The following is a 23,885-nucleotide window of genomic DNA, read 5'->3' as shown; positions in this document are numbered from 1 at the left end:
GATAGATAGATAGATAGATAGACACAGACAGACAGACAGAGATAGATAGATAGATAGATAGATAGATAGATAGATAGATAGATAGATAGATAGATAGATAGATAGATAGATAGATAGATAGATAGATAGATAGATAGATCATTCTTGCCTAACGAACACGGAGCATATTTCCCTTTGACACGCCCATAATGAAATATGTTATGTAATGCACAGAACAGATAAACAGTGTTAAAGAGTAACACAGTCGATAACGAGAAAAGCTGATCGCGGTCCTAGGCGAAAGGAATATGGGATAGTGAGATAAGTATGTGGTTGGCTGACGCATCGTGACTGGTGATCGCTATAGCAGAAGCTTTCAGTCTACAAGGGGTTTAAGTATAGTTTGATGTTTATTTATGATGTGGCTGATAAGCGAACGTAACATTTACGATCACGTCATTCCGGACGGTGTGAATGACATATCAGATGACACATATATTTGGAGCTATAGCTAAGTGTTTGTTTAAGGGTATAGTAAGGTTGTTTAACTTAACTACTTTCAAAACTACTCCACATCGGACAGTCCATCGCACAAGTCGATTATGGTTACGTACATGACGAGCGAGTTATCTGCGAGCCAGAAATAATAAAGGACAGTGGTGAGCGAATTGTCAAATTCAATGACTACTTTATTTTATTTGTTGAACAGCAGACAGAGCCAACTGTTCGTACATTTTCCGCTCATTGTAGAGCTTGTTTCTTGCAGTACGGGGACGGCAAAAGGGTTTATCGAATGTGACCGTTTATTAGCATTTCGGCGGATATAACGAACACGGATGTAACGAGTTAAGTTGGGAGACAATGAAGTGTATGTACCATCTAGGTTTCCGCGCTTCATTTCACTGAAACAGAAGTTACTCTCACTGTCGAACATGGCCAAAAGTAATTTATAAATTATGCTCCTCGTCGTGTTATCCTTGTCACTATTATGCTTACCTTGGTTATGTTTTTATTTATTTTCTTTTTCTTGCTGTACGATATAGAAAAATGGAGCTGAAGTATTTCATAGTTTAATTTATTTATTTATTTATTATTTATTTATTTACCCACAGCGCCACAGTGGCATTACAGTGGGGGGGGGGGTTGTACAAAAGAAAAAAAATATTACAATGACAGTCACAATGACAATGCAAACACTTCATTGTCAGTAATATTAACAAGAAATGAAGATAAAGCATTCCATTCTCGAACAGTGTGGGGAAAAAAAATTCCTCCCCACCAACCGATCTATAAGAGATCGGGAAACAATACACTTTTCCTTACGTTTCACTCCGCTTCAACGTTGTTTTCTTTTACTTTATTTGTTTAGTCATGTACGTGGCGTCAATTTGTAACTTGAAAAAAAAAAATTAAGCTGGTTATGATGTTCGCTTTGGAGAGCGCAGTTCGAGGACACGTCGAGGCAGCCGTCGAAACACACGAGCCGTTTTCTGCGTGTGCTGTTCTCGACAGTGCAGACGATCGCTCGCGCTCTGCGGAACCGCGCACGTGACTTTGCGCTCGGTCACGTGATTCCTTGACGCGGCTAACGCGGCCGCGAGTCTGCAACTCGGAGAGCGCTGCACAATTTTAACGAGGCGAGAGAGAGAGAGATACAGCAGCCGGGGCTATGAACGCGCTGACGTCACGACGTCTTGACGAGAGTCCCCTACGCGTGCAATTTTAAAAGCGAGCCGGCTTGCTCCGCGTCGGGGCTGATTTGCACACAAGTGCCGGCGAGCTTACTCGGCCGCGACTGCAAACTGGAGTGTGTAGAGAGAGGCCGGGCGCGGGCGTGTTTTACAGGCGATGCGAACGCGCGGGGCGGTTGTTTGTGTTTCCGCGGCAGCTTGTCTCTCCAGCCGTTTATCGCGTAGCTGTTTGCCGCGCGTTCTCCCTTCGCGTATAATTCCTCCTCTTCTTGATCGTCCGCGCAGAGAGCCGAGCGTCGTTTCCGCCCGCTTTAAGCACCCTGTTCTGCTCTCGCCCGCATGCTTGGAGAAACGGCTCAAATGGCGCGGGCATTCTTTCCGGCGTGTAACGAACTGCGAAGAACGCGGGAGCGAGCAGCCTAAGTGCAATCTTGCGCTGCGGGACACAGTGTAGAGAGAGTTATTTGCCGTCTTTCTCTTTCAGTGTTAAACGAAATAATAATATTAACACAAAGCTTTCATGCTGTATTCGCCGTGTCATTGGCGGCACCGAGTTACCGTTAATATTTTACTGACTGCTGACCGACCGACCAACCGACAGTGAGTGAGTGAGTCAGATAGTGAATGAGTGAGCAAGCGAACGAGCGAGCAAGCGAGCGTTCTCTTTCTTTCTTTCTTTTTATTTTCTGCTACTACGAACCATGACATCACTAATCAGTGATGCCGTGAATAGTTGAGTTTCTGTGCCCATTATTCTTATGCGCGTTCTGCATGCAGAAGGCCTTGGTCGAGCTCTGCGTGTTACATTATAATTTTTTGCATACCTCAATTTTACTGATTGTAAACAAGACTTTCCATTACGTTATGCTGTAAAGGAAGTCAAATTGGGGCATTTCGTGGTCCCTCTCAGCGGCTTCTGCTTTTCCGAAGACGAAATCTTCGGGTCTCGCTCCCTGCGGTAAACTTATAACTTTTGGAATAGGCTGTCTGTGTGCCTACTGTGACGATGTGTAAAATCGAACACGAATGTGGAAGCCTCTGAACCTCGGCACTCCGTTATTGGAATTTACGTAATGACACGTTGCGTTTGCGCATGACTCGATATTATATAGCCCTGGAAGTTGCGCACGAGGCCGGCGGCAGTTGGCGCTAGTGAAGATGCTCCAGCGCACCTTGTTTGCTTTCGACTGTGCTGTAGTGTAGCCGGGCAGTGAAGCGTCCTTGCAGAAGCTGTCCTTGTAGCGTACGCAAGATTACAGACACTTTCAACAGACCAAGTCACGTTGGTTGTACGTACGTCATATGCGAGTTAATTGAACGTGTTTTTTGGGCTCGGGAACGTCCAGACGCTTTTGGTGGCGTATAACAGTATTCAAGCACAAGTCACGCCGCACCGCCTACCAAAGCTTAGGTTCCTGCTAGCAAAGTAATCACGGCGGGAAAAAAAAAATCTAAACGATGCGTAAACGTGTGTTTGACATGAAACATTCATTGAGCACCAGGCGACGTATGCGCAAGAACACTCTTACGATATAATTTTCGTAATACAAAGTGCCAGCTTGTTGTACTGTTGGGCTATAGTTTCCTACAATAATCACTAGAGGGAACTCGAGCGTGGCGATCGTTCAGCCATCATGGGAATGATGTGCAATACATGGATTTGTCTCATCTTCGTGCTTGGGGCTTCATGCGTTCTTGTGGCTTCATTTATGACGCTTTATGCGGGCTTAATTAGGCCTAAATTTCAATGCAGTTTATACTTTTTTCTAATGCAGAAGGTAATAACACTCTGCAAGCACGCATAATCGCTGCTAATTGCAGTGGTTCCGCTTGTCCAGGCGTCCGTGGCGTAATGGTTTCAATAACGGGCTTCTGTGTGAGAAGTCCCGTGTTGGAATCCTGTCTTTGGACAATTAATGCGAAAGCGTTACTGGCCGCGAACTTGCGATTTCGCCATGGCGGTGCTCCGAGGAGGCACATGACGTCACAACGCGCGCCTCGCCGCGGATATTTCTCTCTCTCTCGCTCCCTAGTCACTACTGCGCATGAGCCACTAGTAGTACAGAGCCACAATTGTTCCGCCGCTGCGCAGCGCCGCGCCTTTCCGCAGCCGCCGTTCGGTATGACGTCACACCACGTTCCCCGTCGTTGCGCTCGCCTCCGCTCGCTTCGCCAGCTGCGTCGCATGCCTGATATGTCGGAGGATTGAAAAGGAGAGCTCGCGTGCGCCGAAACCACAGTTGAGGCGGCAGTATGGACGGCGACAATTCTGATAAGCAGGAGGAGGCCTGGAATCGACATCGGAACGAGATGAAGAGGAAACGAATCGCCCAGGAAACAGACGAACAGCGCGCGTCGAACGACTGGCGAAATGCCGCAACATAGCTAGACAACCAGACTAACCTAGACTTGCAATCAAGATTAACCAAGGCTAACCATGCTATATTTTAGCTTTCGCTAGTTATATCCTGGCATAGCCGAGCTAAGCCACTGCCAATTTTTTTAGTGATGTTCATTTAATTACATATAAAGCAGTGCGTCCTTAAAAGTGATGACTTTGCAAATTCGCGAAGCCATTTAAAGACAGAAGGACTAAGTTTAGGCAAATGCATGTACTACCCCTTGTATTTGCCGTCATACCACATTATCATCGATTCCTCTCCTTTATGTTAAACTGCAAATTTGAGCCGTACGTTGTACACTGACAAGTTACTTTGTACTTTCTATTACCCCCCTTACTCAATGCCCTGTCAAGGGGCCTGTAAGGTATGTTCAATAAATAAATAAATAAATTACCATGCTAGTTGAACTGCCCTGCTTGCATCTCCTGAAGACACTAGTGCCACAGTCCCATCTAGTAATTGTATGAAACCCGCATGTGTTGAGCATGATTCCTTCTTTTTTTTTCAGTGGGAGGAGGGGGTCGAAATAAATAAGAGATTTAATTACTTACAATCGTGATTGCTCCTCCTTTTCGCGTAATATTAACAAAAATAAGAAAAAAATGTCGCAAGGTAAGGAGAGACCTCAAAGGTTCAGATTATCTGGAATAACTGAGTTATAAATAAGAGGGTAAACTAAATTCCCGTGTATTCCTAGACACACTAGAACATTACACAGACAAGAAGCTGAGTACGGGTTACATCACACACCATACGGAGTCACGACACTGAATGACATATAATGACTTCCGAACACGTATGAACGCAAGACCCCGAATCACTCTAAGATAAACAAGTGTGCAGATCGCAGAAAAATAAGCGGATGACGTCATGCGCGCAGCAGAACAGCCAATTATACTAAGGCGGGCCTCCTAAGGGCAAAAAAGATCCCTTCGAACGGAAAGCTTTTCTTGCGAATTCGGCCCCAGTTCGCGTAGTGGGCCAAGCGCGCACCTGTGTTTCCGTTCCATTTCCCGGGGCAAGGAAACAACAACGAAAAATAATCGATTCGCAGTGCGTACAGGGCTTTCAGGAATGCCTTCTCGGACGCCGTCGTTGATTCACCGTAATCAGAATGATTGGGAGGCATGATTACGAGGCTCGCGTACACGCGCCAGCCCCTGCGCGACCACCACTGATCATGACATGCCGCAGACACTCGAGGAAGCGTTCAGACACGCCCATCGACGAACCAGCATCCGTGGAAGGCCGTCCCCAGGTAGAACTGCGACCGTTTGTTGACGTCAAAGAACACGGTGTCGTTTTCCTCGTTTTTTTTTGTACAAAAGGCGTTTCCAGTGCAAGCGCGCTTCGTATAAAACGTTCCAGGTTGGCAGTCTTCGCCGACTGCTGCTCTTTTTTTCCCTATTGCGTATGTAGCTATCATGAGCATTTTTGTAATTATTTTTCTGACGCTTTTCTTTCTTTTTACTATATACTGCCGCCAGAGACGCCGCATTGTTTCTATCTTCTGTTTTGCTGTATAACGACTATACAGAAATATACAGGTCATCTCGAAGAAACGCCTTCGCTGCGTCCTCAAGAAGGCTTATTTAAACAGTCTACATTGAAAGTCTGTAGAGGCGCTATTTTCTGCGACCTCCGCAGCAGCAGACTTTCTGCAGACAGCCTTACGCACTTTGTCAGTCGATGCCCATGTAGGCTTTCCCGAAACAGACCGTTCGGAGCTCGTGAAAAAATGCAAAGGTTATATATTGCAGCGAGAAAAGAGAACGATTCCTGTATGCTTGTGTCTATACGTATAGAGTTTATCAGCACTTCACTTAAGATTTTTTTTAGTATTCTTTGAGGTGCCTAGCATTTTTACGTAGACCTGCCGTGGTGACTCGGCTGGTGACTATGGCGGTCTGGGACTATGGCGGCTTGAACCCGCAAGGAGTCAGAATTGATCAGCAGTCCTCCACTGCGTCGTCCCTTATAACCCGCTATGTGGTTTAGGGATGTTATGGACACCAGAAATGAAACTTAATGAGTTACGTACTTCGCAAATTTCAGCAACAAAGGACAGAAGCGGAAAAAGACAGAACGCTCCATCATATCTCCGTCTGTCCTTTGTTGTGGAAATTAGCGCCGTATGTTATTTGTTCAGTAAAAACAATCGAGGCCGCTACAGGGTGCGATGAAAGTTGTATAAACAGGAGCAAAGTGCCACAGACAGACTGGTTGACGTTTCGAAAGGGAGGTCTATCTTCGTCAAATGCGGCCTCGTCATCCTTGGCTTGTTAGTTTCAATGGGCTAGTAGAGTGTAGCTAACACGCCAGGTATGACAGGGCCACCTTTGACAAAGATAAGTCTACCTACCGAAACGTCGACCAGCCTGTATGAGGCACTTTGTGCGCCCCACGTTTGCACAACTTTTATCTCAGAGCCCACAGTGTTTTTCGATCTGTCGATTACCATCCTGTCTTCGTAGTCCGCTACAGAGTACTTTCACATTTTTTTTACACAGCAACTGGAGTGTTGCGTTGCTCAATTTTATATAAAAAAGGGACTGGTGAAAGTTGACTTCTCGCACCATTGCGATGCAAGCCCTCACGATCACTGCTGCAGAGGCCACAAGGCATGCGAAAATTGCCGTTCTAGTCAGCATTTCGATGGAGCCCGTATGCAGTAGCGTTCCACATCCTTCCACGGGGAACACGCCGCGAGCGCCACGCAGCGGCAGACACTGGCATCAGGTCGAGACTATAGTTACTGTATTAGGCTATATAGGAACACTAGCCGAGAAAACATTGCGAGAATTGGCTCGGAGGCCGTTCCAGCAGCTCGATCGGCCATCACGTTGCCCGCCATGCTGCAGTGGGCTGACAACGCGATACCGTGATTAGGCCTGTGCGGAAGGTTGTGGGAAGAGAGTTGAGGTCATTCCGGTGGCGCGTGCCCTTTCCGCCTCCCCCCACTCCCTCTTTCAGAAAAACTTTTCCGGTGACGCCACTGAGTCAGTCACTAGTTCTTCCTGTTTGCGCTCCACTTGGGTCGGTGAATATCATCCAAGCATTCATCATCATCATCATCATCATCATCATCATCATCATCATCATCATCATCCTAGTTACGCCCACTGCAGGGCAAAGGCCTCTCCCATACTTCTCCAACTACCCCGGTCATGTACTAATTGTGGCCATGTTGTCCCTGCAAACGTCTTAATGTCATCCGCCTACCTAACTTTCTGCCGCCCCCTGCTACGCTTCCCTTCCCTTGGAATCCAGTCCGTAACCCTTAATGACCATCGGTTATCTTCCCTCCTCAATACATGTCCGGCCCATGCCCCCCCCCCCCCCCATTTCTTTTTCTTGATTTCAACTAAGGTGTCATTTACCCGCGTTTGTTCCCTCACCCAATCTGCTCTTTTCTTATCCCTTAACGTTACACCCATCATTCTTCTTTCCATAGCTCGTTGCGTCGTCCTCAATTTCAGCAGAACCCTTTTCGTAAGCCTCCAGGTTTCAGCCCCATACGTGAGTACTGGTAACACACAGCTGTTATACACTTTCCTCTTGAGGGATAGTGGCAACCTGCTGTTCATGATTTGAGAATGCCTGCCAAACGCACCCCAGCACATTCTTAGTCTAGTTATTTCAGTCTCATGATCCGGATCCGTGGTCACTACTTGCCCTAAGTAGATGTATTCTCTAACCACTTCCAGTGCCTCGCTACCTATCGTAAACAGCTGTTGTCTTCCGAGACTGTTAAACATTACTTTAGTTTTCTGCAGATTAATTTTCAGACCCACCCTTCTGCTTTGCCTCCTCCAGGTCAGTGAGCATGCATTGCAATTGGTCACCTTAGTTACTAAGCAAGGCAATATCATCAGCGAATCGCAAGTTGCTAAGCTATTCTACATCAACTTTTATCCCCAATTCTTCCCACTCCAGGTCTCTGAATACCTCGTGTAAACATTACCACCGACTTCTATTGCGCACTCCTTAATGATGCCCATAAGATTGTCGTTCATTGCTTCAACATTAAGGTCCTCTTCCTGAGTTAAAGCCGAATACCTGTTCTGTAGCTTGATCCGGAATTCCTCTCGTTTCCCTCTTACCGCTAACTCATTGATTGGCTTCTTATGTACCAGTTTCTTCCGTTCCCTCCTCAAGTCAAGGCTAATTCGAGTTCTTACCATCCTATGGTCACTGCAGCGCACCTTGCCGAGCACGTCTACATCTTGTATGATGCCAGGGTTCGCGCAGAGTATGAAGTCGATTTCATTTCTAGTCTCACCATTCGGGCTCCTCCACGTCCACTTTCGGCTAACCCGCTTGCGGAAAAAGGTATTCAATATCCGCATATTATTCTGTTCTGCAAACTACTAATAACTCTCCTCTGCTATTCCTAGAGTCTATGCCATATTCCCCCACTGACTAGTTTCCAGCCTGCTTCTTGCCTACCCTGGCATTGAAGTCACCCATCAGTATAGTGTCTCTTGTTTTGACTTTACCCATCGCCGATTCCACGTCTTCGTAAAAGCTTTCGACTTCCTGGTCATCATGACTGGATGTAGGGGCGTAGACTTGTACTACCTTCAATTTGTACCTCTTATTAAGTTTCACAACAGGACCTGCCACCCTCTCGTTAATGCTATAGAATTCCTGTATGTTACCAGCTATTTCCTTATTAATCAGGAATCCGACTCCTAGTTCTCGTCTCTCCCCTAAGCCCCGGTAGCACAGTACGTGCCCGCTTTTTAGCACTGTATATGCTTCTTTTGTCCTCCTAACCTCACTGAGCCCTATTATATCCCATTTAGCTGGGTGTTATTATTGTTTTAAATAAATACAGATTTTTATTGGTCGTGCATGCTAGGGGACGCCTACTCCTTTTACCTGAGTGAAGGTTATAATAATATTTAAAGAACAAAGAATTAATACAACTTCTTGCACTTTCTGTTGATAAACAAACAGAAACATGTAGTAACGCAAAGGTAGAAGGCCTCCACAAGAAGTTTAAAAGCCGGGGGTGTCGGAGGTAGATTGTATATCGTAAGTCTTAAGCAGGCGCACGAATGAGACACTTATGACTAGACACTGCGACGTGCTGTTAATGTTGATCGCCTTTACCGTGCTGTCGGTTCTAGGATGTAAGTTGAGGCTGGATATGGCGGCCGCGACAGGTCATCGCGGTGTTTACCCAAGAGCTCACACGAAAAGCCACATTGTATACAGACTGCGCAGATCACCCCGACGCTTTGCAAACTCGTCTTTTTGTAACACTGCCTTGTAAAGCGGCGTCCCGTTCTATTCTACTGTGTGCAGCTGGGCGATAATAACTCTCGTCTCACTTTTGTTTTCGAACTACCGTAACGAGCTGGGTGGGGGACGTGGGCGTAAAAAAATGAAACAGCGCAAAAGAACAAAGAAATTTGCGAAGCGTTCAGCGTTCCATGCGAGCGCGTTCGGCCAGCTATTACTGGGGGACCTGCGCGCTTAGCCACCCTGCGCCTTTGCTCAGTACGACATAAAAGGAAGCTCCAGACCACCCGGGCTTACGTTTTTTGCCCGCCTTAGAGAGAGAAAAGGAAACAACTAAGGCAAAACATGGAGGTCTCGCTTATGCCCTAGCGAGTTACCAGGCGTCTAGCTGTTTCAGAGCTAGCCGTTCTTTCTTTCTTTTCTTCCTTTCCTTTTTTCTTTCACTGTTTCTGTTTTTATTAGTTGCAGCTCGAGATGCTTTCTGTAGTTTCTATTTGCCCGCCGACTATTTCGTTGCCCAGTCCAGACTTCCTCATACTTGCGCTACGCTTCCTGGTAGTCCTTTTCTTAAGGCGAGCGTGTCGAATTGATGTGACGTCAGGGATTACGTTTTGCCGGCCGCGTAACAGATGCAGGCGCGTGCTCTACAACACGTCTCGTCACGTCGGCGCGGCGACGGATGCGAAGCGAGACGATATGGCAGAGCGAGTCCGGAAAGCGCTGCGCGCGCAGTGCCTTAAAGAGCTCGGCGCCTGCGGGCGATAGTAGAAAAAAAAAAGAAAGTGAGAGGGAGAGTGCCTGCCGGCGAAAGCTGGCACGATAGCCGTCAAGGAGCCCCTCATCGCGCAGACAACGCTGTGAACGATCAGGGTGCAAAGAGGCGTCGAAAATCGGCGAACAAAATCTGGGCGCAGGTTGTCGGAAAGGTGTCGTGCGAATAAGTCGCGGGAATGTTTCAAGGGGGTGTCAACAAGGTGCTCTGCATGGGGCCAATAAAACTGCGTGAAAATGTCCCATAAAGGGATTAAAGGAAAACATCCGCGAGAAGTATCTTTGGTAGCTTTCAGTGCCGCATACACAAACACAGGGACAAAAAAAAAAAAAAAGATGCGCAGTTTCGCTCAAACAGGGAAGCATTGACAGCTATAACACGATTTAGCTCTGCGCATGGACACCTCGCACGGGGTTATAACTATATGCGGGTGCGACAAGTTGGCACGACGCAGCGTGCAAGGCAACTCCTGCAGCGTAGAAGAAACAGTGCCCCGGCGGCTACCAGGCGTCTCACAACGCAGGCGATAACGAGGAGCACCGCCAGGTGGCGTGGCAGGCGTCGCACCTCGACTGTGCGCGAGATAAGATCGTCGGGAAACCGTTAGCCACTGCAGCGTCCAGATAAATGTTGGATTACGCTAGATCAACGTTTGCAAACCGTTCCGCCCATATCGGTGCATGCACACAGCAGCTCAGGAGGAACGCTATATAGTGGGCTTGTATAGTGGGCCTGCACACAGCGCTCATGCCAGCAGTGCGAGGGGGAATGCTGGATAGATGGATGGAAGTTATGAGCGTCCCCTTTGGAACGGTGTGGTTGGTTGTGCCACCAAGCTCTTGCTATTACATTGCCTAATGTCCTGCCTAAGTTAAGAAAGAAAAAAAAAGGAGGAAAAAACACTATGAACTCCCACAACCAAATTTTCTGACCCCCTATTGCGAACTTTGCTTTTGTACGCCTCCGTTTTTTGTCGTTTCCTTACTTTCCTTCCACTAATTTTTTTCAATCGCCTCTGCCCTGGTTCCGCCACTGCCATCTAGGGTACCTAAATGTCCTCCTCGCCCACTGCTCCATGCGGAGCGGCGAGCGAAGAGGACATCGAGGCTACGCTTAAGGTGCGCCCTAAGTGTAGCGTTGATGGTGCGCCCCCTTCTCTTCGTCGCTGTTGCAGCCTAGTGCACTCCGCGCCTCCTGAGGCCCCCGAGCTCTCCACGTACCGTGCCCACCACCCAGCGTGAACTCTTGTGACAGGAGAGCAAGAAAAGAAAGGACTTGGCCTGTACGGTGTTTGATTTCTTGCCAGTGTGTCCTCTTCACATGTCAGCAAACCAACCCAACAAGTCGCCTTAAAACTATATAATGCTCAGTATTAACTTTGTCGGGTCTTTTCATTCCTTCCTTCTTAATCTTTTTTTCCCCTAAGTTCATGCGCATCTTTCGACACACACATACGCACTCCCGTTGTTACTTTATCGTCTGCGCTCTTACTCCTTGAATTATTTCTTACCTGTGTAGTTGTTTTTACCTATGCAACCGCTGGGGACTTGTGCCAGAGAAAAGAGCAACAACAGCCCGTCGCTCCTTTAGTCAGCTACTACAATGGCCAGTGAACGGGCGCGTTTTTTAACTGAACTTGTGGCGGTCTACTACGATACGAACCTGTCGCCCTACAAGAGCGTAGAGACAGCATTTTCCGTTAGGTGCGCCTTCTTTTGGACGTTCTGTCCACCTAGGCAGAGGCTTGTAACTTACATTCGCCGACAAGTCACTCGGCTTCTCCCACTATTCGCCGAGAGGATAGAAATAATCTCCGTTTTGCACATTAGGAGACCTGAAAGAGAGTACAAAGCAACACTCCCCTCTTTGTTTGCCTCGTGTGTGCGTGCTCGTGCGTTTTGTAGTCGCACCTCCCCTTATTCAACGACTTCCATAAAAGCGAGGGAGGGGCCGTCAAGGTAGGATGCGCCGTCTTCCTCGGTTTGTAGTACCACTGACACCCTCGGAGTGTTTACAACGACTGAGGCTCGCTCACCGCCGACTCGCGGAGAAAAACCAAGATGGCGCTGAGTTCATTGTCACGTAGGTGGCGCCCCCTGGCGGGCTTATACATTGCGCGCTCGATTCTTCCGGGGCAAACGTAAAAAAAATAAAGGGCACTGCCAGTGACTCGGCGAGAGAGGCACTGAACAATGGAATGACCAAGGCGTGCGAAGGGTAATGGCATTGGACCGTGGCGTCGTCAGACTACGCCGGCTGAAGACCACGCGACAAAGCCTGCCGCGTCGCTTTCGATTCGTCGTCTGCTAGCACTGAGCTAGCAGACGGAAGAGTGACTGACCGTCGCCAGTGGACATTTTAAATACGAAAGTGCCAAATAAGAAGAAATAGCACACAAAAACGACGCTTGAGAAAAGTGCCGATGGAACTGGACTTCCGGGACGCGTAGATTGTCACGGGTGGGACACAGCCCGAAGGTCTGACCCGCTGAGGTCGCGCGCTAATGCATCCCGAATGACCCAGCTCTTGTACAGCTTGTACACGTAAGCCCGCAGACAGGCAGCGAGTCGTCGCTGCGGCAGACCTCATTCTCCAGTTTCGCGACAGACAATGGAGCGATGTACAAGCAGAAAATTAATCAGCGCCATGAGAAAGTTCAGTGTTTCTGCCTAAAGGGTATAGCAGAATAATGTCACAGGGCTTTTGTGCTGGTTCTTGGTGTCATAGTATTTCTTCCGGAATATCACTAGAGGGTAATCGGGCACTGTAATCACACAGCCAATATATAGGTATGATGCATGGTAAATTGATTAGTCTAGTCTTCGTGCATATGGCTTCACACATTCTTGTGGCGTTCCTCATTGTGCTTTATGTTTCTCAATTTTCAAGCAATTAGTCCTTTTATTTTTTTAACCGCTGGAAGTCAAGAAGTATCTGCGCATATGCATAATAATCGAAATTCTTTCATATATGAAGTATCATTTATTGAATAACTTCAGTTAGCATTGTCACGAAGTCGTTTGAAGCCAACTTTAGGCAAATCCATTTACTGTCCATACATGCAGCCTCCCGTTGACTCTATAATCAGAGTTTTCGCTGGTTATTTACAAAGTGTCTACAAGTATAGTGGCGTTGTGCAGAAAATACTTACACATAGTAGTAACTTTTATGGGATGTATGGATGTAAATGTATATGACTTCTGTTTTACGCTTTCAAACAAAAGAAACCGGCATCGTGCGTGAAGCACAAGAATTCGTAATATTTCGCGCACTTTCCGGCAAAGCTGGGCCCGTATTCAGATTATGCTCTGAAGCTCGAATTGTGTGAAACGATTTCAGCCAATCCTGGTGCTGGACATATCGTTAACGGAGGCGGTCGGCCAATGGCAAACGTCACTTCACCATCATCATCATCAGCCTATCTCTATGTCCGCTGCGGGGCGAAAGTCTTGCGAAAGAAAAAAATTCGTGAATTAGGCCCCTGATTTCTAAGGCTTCAACAGCTGCTCGCAAAATGAGTTCATAATCTGCAGGCTTCTCCATGCTGGTCCATTACCGCGGCTTGTCGTTGTCATTTTTTGCCCGTTCAGCGCAATTTAGGAAACTTTTCGGACACAAATCGATCACCGTGAGGCGACCAGCAGTGTGCATGGGTCTGGGCGCGCGAGACAAGTGGGACCACGTGAAGTCGATCAAACACCGTACTAAGCGTCTACAGAGTTTACCAGTTTCTGTGCAAGGCGCATCGCCGTATATATCAACAATGCCTCCTTTCATATCAATAAACATCCCCTTTCCTAAACGGCGAAAAAAGTCCCTATACGCTCTGTGCACATCAGCCACTGCTATCGCGGCAAGCGACCATTTCTACACCACGCGCGTATCCAAGGCAACGCGTCCCGCGAGCGCCCGCAACGATTCAGGTAACGTGTACGCACGCGCTCTAAGTAATTCCCGAGTGCGGTCTCATAATTCAAACGAAAGTCTCCCCGCAGAAAATCTGTGGTCAGGCATAATAATAATAATAATAATTTTAAAAAGACACCGCCCCTTCCAGTCAGTCAAGATGGTCAAACAGCGAAGCTGTGTTAGATACACCGAATGTTATACACCATGCCAGTCAAACTTCGCAAGGAGTCTGTATTGTAAATCTTTTGTTTCACCGTTCTTTCGCCTCATTTTCGCTTTTGCGTGCTTCGCGTGGTGAGTATTCCTTATGAGTGCTTTTTTTTCGATTCCCCCAGTGTCTTTTTTTTTTTCTTTTTGCGCGTGATGCAGGCCCTACGGCGACGAGCCCGTTCACTAGCCAACTCTTGCTGACGCTCGCGGTGGGCAGCTTCTACCTTAGGAGTACGCCTTACCCGTGGTCTTTCCATAGTTGTATCTGGGATGGAATGTGCGTAAATACTAAGCTAATGCTCCGTAGATTGTGCGCAAGGTCCACCACTGGAGATGTGGGCGCTGCAGTGGTTTTGACGATTGATTGGATTGGCTTGACCATTGACGTCTTTGTGTTTCTTTGTGTGGTTACACACACGTTCGACTGCGACGGATAGAACGACGCCAGTGACGGCATGCCGCATTCCGACGTTGTCACTTGCGTTCGACGTCTCGAGTTTGCTCGGTGGCGCGGTTAGAAGCATCCGCCCGGCATTGCCACTTGCGATTGTTCAAAATTAAATCTGTCCCTCACGTAAGACAGCGAATGGCTCGTGCCCCCTTAAGCAATGGCTCATACCCTCGTAAACGCGGCCTCCCCATTACGACAACAGAAGTGAAATTCTGCGCAAGTTTGAAGAGGCAATCCGGAGCGAAGAACTCGCTCCCCAACTCTGGGCCGTCCAGCAGGTCCACGACGCCGCCAGGAAACTCAACCTCCCGGTTCCGTCGTGGGAGACGCCCACTCCATGAGAGCCCGAAGCTCTCGTGGCCTGCAGGACCTGAATAAAGTTGATTTCCTTCCTTCCTTCTGCGCTGGAATGACGAGCGGCAGCGGAGCCATGCTGTGGAAGACAACGACGACGAAGAGCGCGGGAGCAGTGGGGCACGAGCCATAAAGTTTCATACAATAATTGCATGAAACTCTATGGCAAGAGCGCGTTCGCGCGGTAGCGCGGAGGGGCGCCAACAGAGCCAGCTGCGGAAGAAGACGACGTCGGAGCCCGAGCCGTTGCTGATGATGATAGCTTCAGCGAACTCCGACAACGACGGCACAGGGTCCGCCATAAACAGATTCACTGTAAAAAAGATTGTGTGCAAAAGACAACGTTCAGCCTTCACGAGCTGCGAGGGTTGCACTCAATGTCGGCCAATGCGCTTTGCCCCAGAATGAACACTCCGCGACGAGGGGGACCACCTGCCTGCGGTTTCGCCAAAGACGAAGGCGAAGATCGGCGAGCTCGCGCCATTCCTCGCGCACTTGCGGCCCCGCGTGCCTCGTTTCGAACGCCGGCGATCGTCCCGAAGAGACCGAGAACCGCAAGTTCCAACCATGGAAGACTCGGCTCCGCCGCGCGCAGGGGAGTGTAGCGACGGCGCCGTCTCTGACGGTGCCGCCCGTTGTACGCCCGCCAGCGCCCTGGCCGAGAACAAGACCGACACTACGGAGCTCCTGCGCTGGATCAACGGGTATCTGGGAACCCGATACGGTAAGGTAGAAGACCTGTGCTCCGGAGCGGCGTACTGCCAGTTCGCGGACATGCTCTTTCCCGGAACCATCGACCTGGACAAGGTGAACCTGAGGGCGGCCAAGCGAGGACGCGAGGCCGTCCAAAACTTCGAGGCGCTCCAAGAGGTCTTCAAGCAAGTCGGCGTCGACCGAGAAGTGCCGGTGGAGCGTCTGGCCGGAGGGAACTACCGGGACAACCTGGAGCTGGCGCTGTGGTTCAAGGAGTCCTTCGACGCCCAGTACGCGGTCGAAAGCGAGGATGCCGCCGCGGGCCACGCGACGCCGCTCGTGATCGCCACGTCGGGACCGTTCGCATCCCACACCATCGTGCACGAGCACCGCTTCACCGATGGCAGTGGCAACCCCGAGGATGCCCGCGCTGCCGTGGACGAGACCGGAGCTGCCGGCCCCGGGCGCGGTCTCCCGCCGTCCAGGTCCGTTGGCGTCGCGGCGAAGGTGGCGACTTGCGGTGGCGGCGCTGGCGCCGGGGACTTCTCGGACACCGTCGAAGAGCTCGCGGGCCAGGTCGCGGAGCTCAAGGACGCCCTGTACTGGCTGGAGCTCGAGCGAAACTTTTACTACAGCAAGCTGTGCGAGATCGAGGTGCTCTGCTGGGAGCACGAGCGGGAGCATGGGAAGGACGACGTCACCGAGCAGATCTTGGACCTCATGCGCGGGAGCGACGACGACGACTGGTACGGCGAGGAAGAGGACGACACCGCTCAGAGCGGCGAGCTCGACGCCGAGGCGCCTGCAGAGGAGCAACCGCGCTAAGCTGGGGGGCCCACATCGACGTCCCTTTCCGCCCCCTCCAACCGACGCTCGCTGCAGCACGGCGGCTCCTTCGCGACGACAAGGCTCTTAGCTCTCCGTTTTTTCTCTTCTTCCTTCTTGTTTTTTTTTGTTTTTTTCCATAAACACTTCTTTTTTTGCTTGCTTTCCAATAAAGGTCTTTTTCTGTTTTCCTTGCTTACTGAGTCGTCGGTCATTGTTCATGCGTGAGCGAGTGACTGACGACTTTGAGTGCCTGATGAGTAATGTTAGCAGCGACAGGGTACGGTGAGCAAGTACAGAAACATTGAACCTAAATACTCACGTCAGTAGTGCTTCAACTTGCCCGCTTCGTTCGTAGCCTGCGAGTCTCCTTAATGTCTCATGCTATGTGTTGTTATAACTGTGATCAAGTGAAAATGAGACATCCCCCCAATCGTAGCATTTGCTACAAAGGAAACCCGTACGGGTTCCTCGAAAGAAAACCTTTCCAGGGCAGCCGCTGTACCATCCGAGCTAACCTGGCGGCTAGCAGATGGCAGGGCGAAGTCGAATTGGTCAACAACTCGAAGCGAAGGCAAGAGTCTGACTTAGTAGTTCTGCGGAAACCCGCAAGGTGGAGAGAAGTGAAAATGAGTCTTTCTGCGATTGGGTGGATGTCTCATTTTCACTTAATTCCTTAATTGCTACAATTTGGTGCATGTCTCATTTTCACTTAGTCACTTGCTTCTCTCCACCTTGCGGGTTTCCGCAGAACTATTACGTGTAACTGTGGTCATTCACAATCGGTACATGGCTGTCAGCGGTGGGCATAGTAAACGGGCTTTGTAACTCTGCTTAATTATTACATGGCGCTACGGCGAAATTTTGTATAAAAACACAACCAAAAACAGAAATAGAAAAACATGTACATCGCAGGAAAATAAAATAAAAAAGCTCTTAATGCTCAAAGATATCAATTATTCTTACGCATCATTATGCGTATAAAATCGATTAACACTGTGACAGAAAAGAATGTAAAACTATAGAGATTCCACGCAACGTAGGAATCGATGCTATGCGAAGCATTTTGCAGCTAGCCAACATCCAGCATATTTTCGAGTTCTGCAAAGCGTTAGCAGGTCTACCAACGCGCTTGTCTAAGACTAGCAAGTATGCGTCACACGAAAGTTTCCTGTGGCAACACAACGACGACGGTGTTATTATGGCCGTGACGGCATAATTCTTTTGCACACCGGCAAGGATAATTTACCTCTTTCTTTGCGACCTGAGCCAATTTCGAAGGCGGTATATACGACATCGCGCAGCGTCCGCGTGGCGTTGGCTGCTACCAGTCGCGTGGGGAGGTTGACGGGGGGAGGATGGTACCAGGTACGTGCCCCCCTCCTTGGAGAAATTTTTGGGTTACTATTCTGCGTGCCCAGACTCCTGACCCTCCCCCCCCCCACAATATATATATATATATATATATATATATTATGGCTAAGGTACTGGCTGCTACGAGGAATGTTGGTTGCTTCCAAAGCTATGAACCCCACAATTACAAGGCCCTAGCTGCCGCTCGCAGCTTGCTACTAAGCAACTTGTTGCTATGCGACGTGGCGCACGCTAAGGACAGTGCTCGCCTGGATGACAACTTTATGTGGCAACGAAGACAAAGCTACGAAGGCAAAGCACGCGCAGGTTACAGCGCTCCAGAGGAAAGTGACACATTCTCGCCAGCGTTAAGTGGGAATAGCGAAATAAGACGATATACAAAGCTGGGCGTTAAATCTGAGTCAGTTCCTTGCTTTTCATTTGCCGCCTTTGGGCAACTTGAGAAACCATGACACGGGATAGCATATAGACGCTGTTAGACGCTGCAGGAGTAGTTGGTGTAATAGAAAATTGGAGATCCCACACGCTGTGGGCATCTGTTTGCTCGTAGCTTTGATTAGTGCTTTGAAAGGAAGCTTTATAGGGTTTTGGAAGCCGTAGGTCCGTATCTGTTCCAACAAATTAACAAAAAAAAAGAGAGAAAGAAACGCTGTCAAACGTTGCTGGAATTCTTGGTGCGATAAAGATTGCGGATCTTACGTGCTGTGGGAATCCGTACAAAGCCAAGCTTTCATTGGCGTTGGCGAAAAACGCTGTTATTATTTCAACGTTCAATTATACGGGCACAAGGCTGTACGTGCTGGACACATTTTCTCAGGGGACCGAGTTGCGGCGCTCGAACTTGTGGATCCCACGCATGACGACGAAGGAATGATGAACCGATGACATAACGAGGAATGATGACGTAACGATTAAAGAGCGAGAAATATTCGTTATCTGCCTCGCTTGAGTTTCTTCCTTGAAAACTCTTGTCTGCTGAATAATTTCCTGTCAGTAATGCTATGTCACGCATGATGACGCGCATTACTTTCGTTACCTGCCAGTACCGGGCAGGCGGTGTTTAAGAAGGGAAATGGGGCTCAAGATGGATGAATATATTATCTTTTTTGAACAAGATAAGCTCCAGAGGGGGCAAACGTTTCAAGGAATGGTAGATGTCAGTATAAATACTGTTCTTGTCATCCTTTCGTCGTCGTCGCGCCGTAGTGTCATCGCTGTCAACGTCTCTCCCATCGTGCCGCCTTCTCGCCGTCCTTGTGACGCCGCAGTCGCCATCGGTTCCACGCCCATCACTGTGGTCCTCTCGTCGTTGTTGTGTCGATTAAGGTACACTCTCACTAAGCCGAACCGCGGCACCGACTTCGGTCTACTGTCGGCGACATCGTTTTTTACCATCGTGTCGCGGGCGCCTCTGTCACACTGTACCGACGCCGAGCTTTTCGCCTACAGTTGCAAGATTGTGGCGACGGCAGAGTGTGACAGAGACGCCAACACGAAGGTAAAAAACGCTGTCGCCGACAGTCGACAGACCGAAATCGGTGCCGCAGGTCGGCCTAGTCTGAGCGAGCCTTTACTCTGTATAGATTTACTATACTGTTTATATTTACTATATAGGACTTAAGGATGTCAAAGGTGTCCAACTCATCGAATTTCTTTTTCTTCAAAAGTAGATAAGCGACACGTACAGTACTGTTTGTGTACGCAGAATGATCTCTTAGGTGACATCGCTAAATTCAATACGCTCAAGTTTCACTTCGTTGACTTGCTTCAGTTTGTCGAAGGCCAACGTAGTACATTATAGGGTCCATGTGTGCGCCTAGGGCCGTGCATTTGGAATCGCACGTGTGCGGCTCGACCGCGAATCAGCAGCTGCTCCCTTGCTTGTTTCCGGGAGTCGCGTGATTGCCTTCGCTGGCGTAGAGCAGCTGGGCTTGTTTCCCGCAGCCGTCCTCTTTGTGTGCAGCCTTTCTTTCGAACGTTAAACACTTTCCGATAGTGTTGTCTGACTCGCAGCATCAACTCCGAGCTGCAGTGGGAACAGCTGTATACAGTCGCTCGTGCTAATTAATATGGCGTCTACTCAAATCCGGTTACTTCGGCGATATTTTACAACCTGAAGGAGGTAATTGCTTTGAATTTCATGTGCACCTCCTGTCACGCGTAAGGTTGTTCAATTCCAAGATAATTCAAATAACAGAAAAAAGGAAACCTTGGAGGACATCTCTTGGTCACTGTCGACGTCAATGCCGGATCATTTGAATAAAAATTCTCTTGAAGACTCACCATCCTAAGCAACAATAAGGCACACATTTCGTTTAGATCCGTACACCTGAGCAATCGCCCTAAGCTACCTGGCGCACAGTTGACGGAAGTTCGGCGTCCGCAGCTCAGCGACAATATGCAGTGCGAGGCCTGTCTAACATATTTGGCGAACACCTTCCACTGGCGTTGTCGAGTGTTGTGAGATTTCGGCCCTGCCGTATAGTGTTGACGCGCGTCTTGCAGCTAAATACCGTGACCCAACTCCCTTCGGGTTTGACACAGTGCGACTGCCTGAGGGGAGTGGCTCATCGAGGAATGTGATGTAGTTGGAACAGTCGCACCCAATGGCACATGCATTTCGGCGAGGCAGTAGCTAGTGTTGCGCGAAATGAAGCACTAATGACGCTATTTCCCGTGTACATTTACGAAATGGATCGCAAAGTTGGCCAGTCTGGCTAATCGCTTGCTCAAGGGCCAGTTCGTCGTCGTCTTCGTCGGGTCGACTGCCTCCATACTTCGGAAGACGCTCGTAACGTTAACCCCGGTGACAGAAGCACAGTCCCGGCCCGTCTAAAGATCGTTGGCAGTGGGAGAGTGGTGGGATTTAAGGCCAGACGCACGCATGACGTCACTCGACTGTGGGGTCGCGATGTTGGTGGGAATAGTGAAGGCGACCTCGTGTAGGTAACCGATGTCACGGCACGAAGCACTCCGTAGGATCCTGCGTACCGAGAGGAGCTTTTCAGAGAGCCGAACAAGACGTATACACCATGTCATTTCGCCGACTATAGGGCTAGAAGTCAAATGCAGCACGCTCTTCTTTCCCCGGTGATTCCGCCAGCCTGTTTTCCTGACTGCTGGTCGGTTCATATAGGGGCCCAATGTAACTGAGGCTCCTGAGAGGGGCTCCCTTGCACCGCCATCTTGTCGCGCGTGTACGAGAGCAACAAATTATTGTATTTTTGTAATAATTGTGAAAGCTTTAGCAGAAATGGAAGCACCCTCGCTCTTCAAATGGCTCAGAATCGTATATCCTCTTGAAATCCCCTGTACATTTCTGTGCTTCGGCGGCGAAGAAAAAAAAGAACATAAGAAAACTAGAATACTTTTTTCCTACTTTTGTCCACATATACGAGAATGCTGTTTTCAGCGCTTAATAGTGGTGCTTAAACGAAACAATGAGCTTTTCACGTTCGTGACGCGACAGTAGGTAATATAGGAGCTAACTGGAAAAGGGTTTACGTTTCTGGGCAGAGCCTACTCTAATAAAATAAGTGTGTTTGTCTCTGTATATAAGCTGGACATTCCGACATAATGTGTTCCGTGGTTTCTGATTCACTACATGTTGTGAAATCGTACTAAATCCTATGTCTTTTCCTTCAAAGCAACATCAATCATGTTTCCTTCTCTCATTCCTTCAAGGCCAATCGCTTATTTGACGAGCTCTAACCTAATTAGACCTACACCATCACCTCGGTCTCACCTATACATATACCATGATTATATCTTTTCTTTTTTCCAATTTACTTTTCCCGCTCCCTTATTCCTATAGGGTTTTTCTATCCCCGATCCCCTTCCCTATGCAGAGTAGTATAGACGCTGGAAGAAGCCTCTGCATTTCAATAAATAGCTTTCTATCGTTTCTTGGCTGTGCTCGGATCTCGTGAGGTTAAGACAAGTCGTAACGAGACAGCTGAGTCTGAGATTAACAAAATAAGAACCCCAGTCGGCCTTCTAGCGCGCCTGTAGCCACTGTATCCTCATCGTGGCTTCTCTCCATTCATCTTTCGGTGTGTGTGTGTGTGTGTGTGTGTGTGTGTGTGTGTGTGTGTTTGCGTACGTGCGTGCGTGCGTGCGTGCGTGCGCGTGTGCGTATGCGTGTGCGTGCGCGCGCGCGTTCGCGCTTGAGGCCGCGTGATCACTCCTGGATTGATGATCTGTCGCTAAACACTGTAACAACGCTAAGCCCTTTAAGCGCGCCCTTCACCATCGCTTGCTTCTCGTTTAGTGATACCCGAGAAGCGTGCCCAATGGACGAAAATAGGCCGTCAGCCTCTGCGTATTCACTTCGCGTTCGGGCCGAGGCAATAGCTGAGGGGGGGGGGGGGGGGGGGCTAATGAAAGGGAAAAGGCCGGTCGAGTGCGCGGTCGCGATCTTCGGCATCCATTTTTCTGCCAGTGTGGGTGTGCCGCACCTTATGGCCGGCCCGGCTACACTACAGGTTTCTTGACAATGCAGCGCCCCCCGACGCGTGCGGTATTTTTAGGCCGCGCACAGGACGCCTGCTGCATAGCTGAAGCGCTCCCACGTTGGGACGTTTCGGAGGCGGGAATTGCTCTCTTCTCGCTGCTACCATGTTCTCCTCAAGTCAGGAAGCCTGCCTCGGATATCTCTGGCTAACATCGCTGCTCTGCCGAAGGCAACTGAATATTGTAACGGGGCCGTCACTCCTGAGCGTCTTCTCCCATAAATAACAAAAACTGGACGTGTAAAGGATGCGCTGAAAGGGTAACGTTACTGTCCAGTAGCTGTCCTGGCCAAGACCTTCTTTAGATTTGGATGTCTGCAAACACATCCATGTAGCCGCGGACATATCTCGGATTAACTGTGCAGCTCTGCTGATGGTATTTGTGTATTTCTGCGGGAGAATCACAAAAAAGTTACTGGATGTATGAAAGATGTATTGAATGAGTAACGTTAACGTATAATAGCTGTCCTGGCCAAGACCTTCCTTAGATTTGGACGTCTACAAATGCGTCAGTGTAGACGCGGGTATATCTCAGATTAACTACACAGCTCTGCTGATGGTATTTTAATGTTTCATCGAATGAATCACAAAAATGAGCCACTGTGTGTCTAAAAGATGTATTGAAAGGGTAGCGTTGATGTCTAGTAGCTGTCCTGACCAAGACCTTCTTTAAACTTGAACGTCTGCAAACACGTCATTGTAGACGCGGATCTCTCAGATTAACCATACAGCTCCGCTGAAGGTATCAATACTTCAGCGGGTTCGTCATTCCTCAGCGCCTTCTCTAGTGAAACACAAGCGCGGCTGTATGTGCATGATATGTCTTGAAAGGGTTGTCTGGTGAGAAGTCGTTTGAACAAGATAATAGACAGTTTTACTACTGCGCCATGATGATACGTACGCAGCACGCAAGTGCTTTGCGGAACGTAGGAGCGCGTGTCGCGTTAGGGCTTTTAGTACTGTGAAATGCCTACGTTCGTAAGTAGACGCCGGGCGCGTCGGAGAGCATTGGCCGCATCCGCCAGTACGTCGAACCGTCGGTCGAACTAGACGCTGTTGATCTCGCTAACGTGATGCAACGTGTGGGCGCGTTTCCGCTTCGTCGAACTATATTTAGGCCTTTAAGAGACTACTTTTAATACGACTGAAATACACGAATCATATCGAGAAAAATAAAAACCGAGCATTTGCTTTCTGAGGCTGGCGCAGTCATTTCCGACGAACTGTGCCAAAAGCAGGTCGAGCCTTTCGCGCAAACAGCACACACTGAACACTTTCTCGAAAACAAAGTTCCCGCTTTCTCTCTGCATTCCCACCGTGCAGGTTTCGGGAACGGCTTCTGCGCGTTCACTTCACGCAGCAAAGCCTTTCTCTTTTCGCGTCACAATATGAAATGTTTTAGCCGCATCATCAAAGGAACCCGACATCAAATACGGCAATGTCAACATGCGTATTTGGTAGGAA

At 48.9% G+C, this 23,885-nt stretch overlaps 2 protein-coding genes across 7 annotated transcripts in view; both read left to right on the top strand.

The window, feature by feature from the left end:
- The window catches only part of LOC142563919 (uncharacterized), a 253,141-nt gene that overhangs the window by 5,584 nt on the left and 223,672 nt on the right, over positions 1 to 23,885 (top strand). The gene's annotated exons all lie outside the window — the stretch shown is intronic.
- LOC142564829 (microtubule-associated protein RP/EB family member 1-like) lies at positions 15,089 to 16,731 on the top strand. Its single transcript, XM_075676004.1, has one exon. It carries the CDS (start codon positions 15,586 to 15,588, stop codon positions 16,534 to 16,536), a length of 951 nt encoding a protein of 316 aa, XP_075532119.1. The 5' UTR covers positions 15,089 to 15,585; the 3' UTR covers positions 16,537 to 16,731.

The sequence above is a fragment of the Dermacentor variabilis genome, chromosome 11 (genome assembly GCF_050947875.1).
Source record: "Dermacentor variabilis isolate Ectoservices chromosome 11, ASM5094787v1, whole genome shotgun sequence".
NCBI lineage: Eukaryota > Metazoa > Arthropoda > Arachnida > Ixodida > Ixodidae > Dermacentor > Dermacentor variabilis.
This window is presented reverse-complemented; position numbering and strand designations above follow the sequence as displayed.

What these genes read in the sequence shown, in the direction of transcription:
- LOC142564829 (XM_075676004.1), top strand. Translation starts at nt 15,586, where the DNA reads ATGGAAGACTCGGCTCCGCCGCGCGCAGGGGAGTGTAGCGACGGCGCC.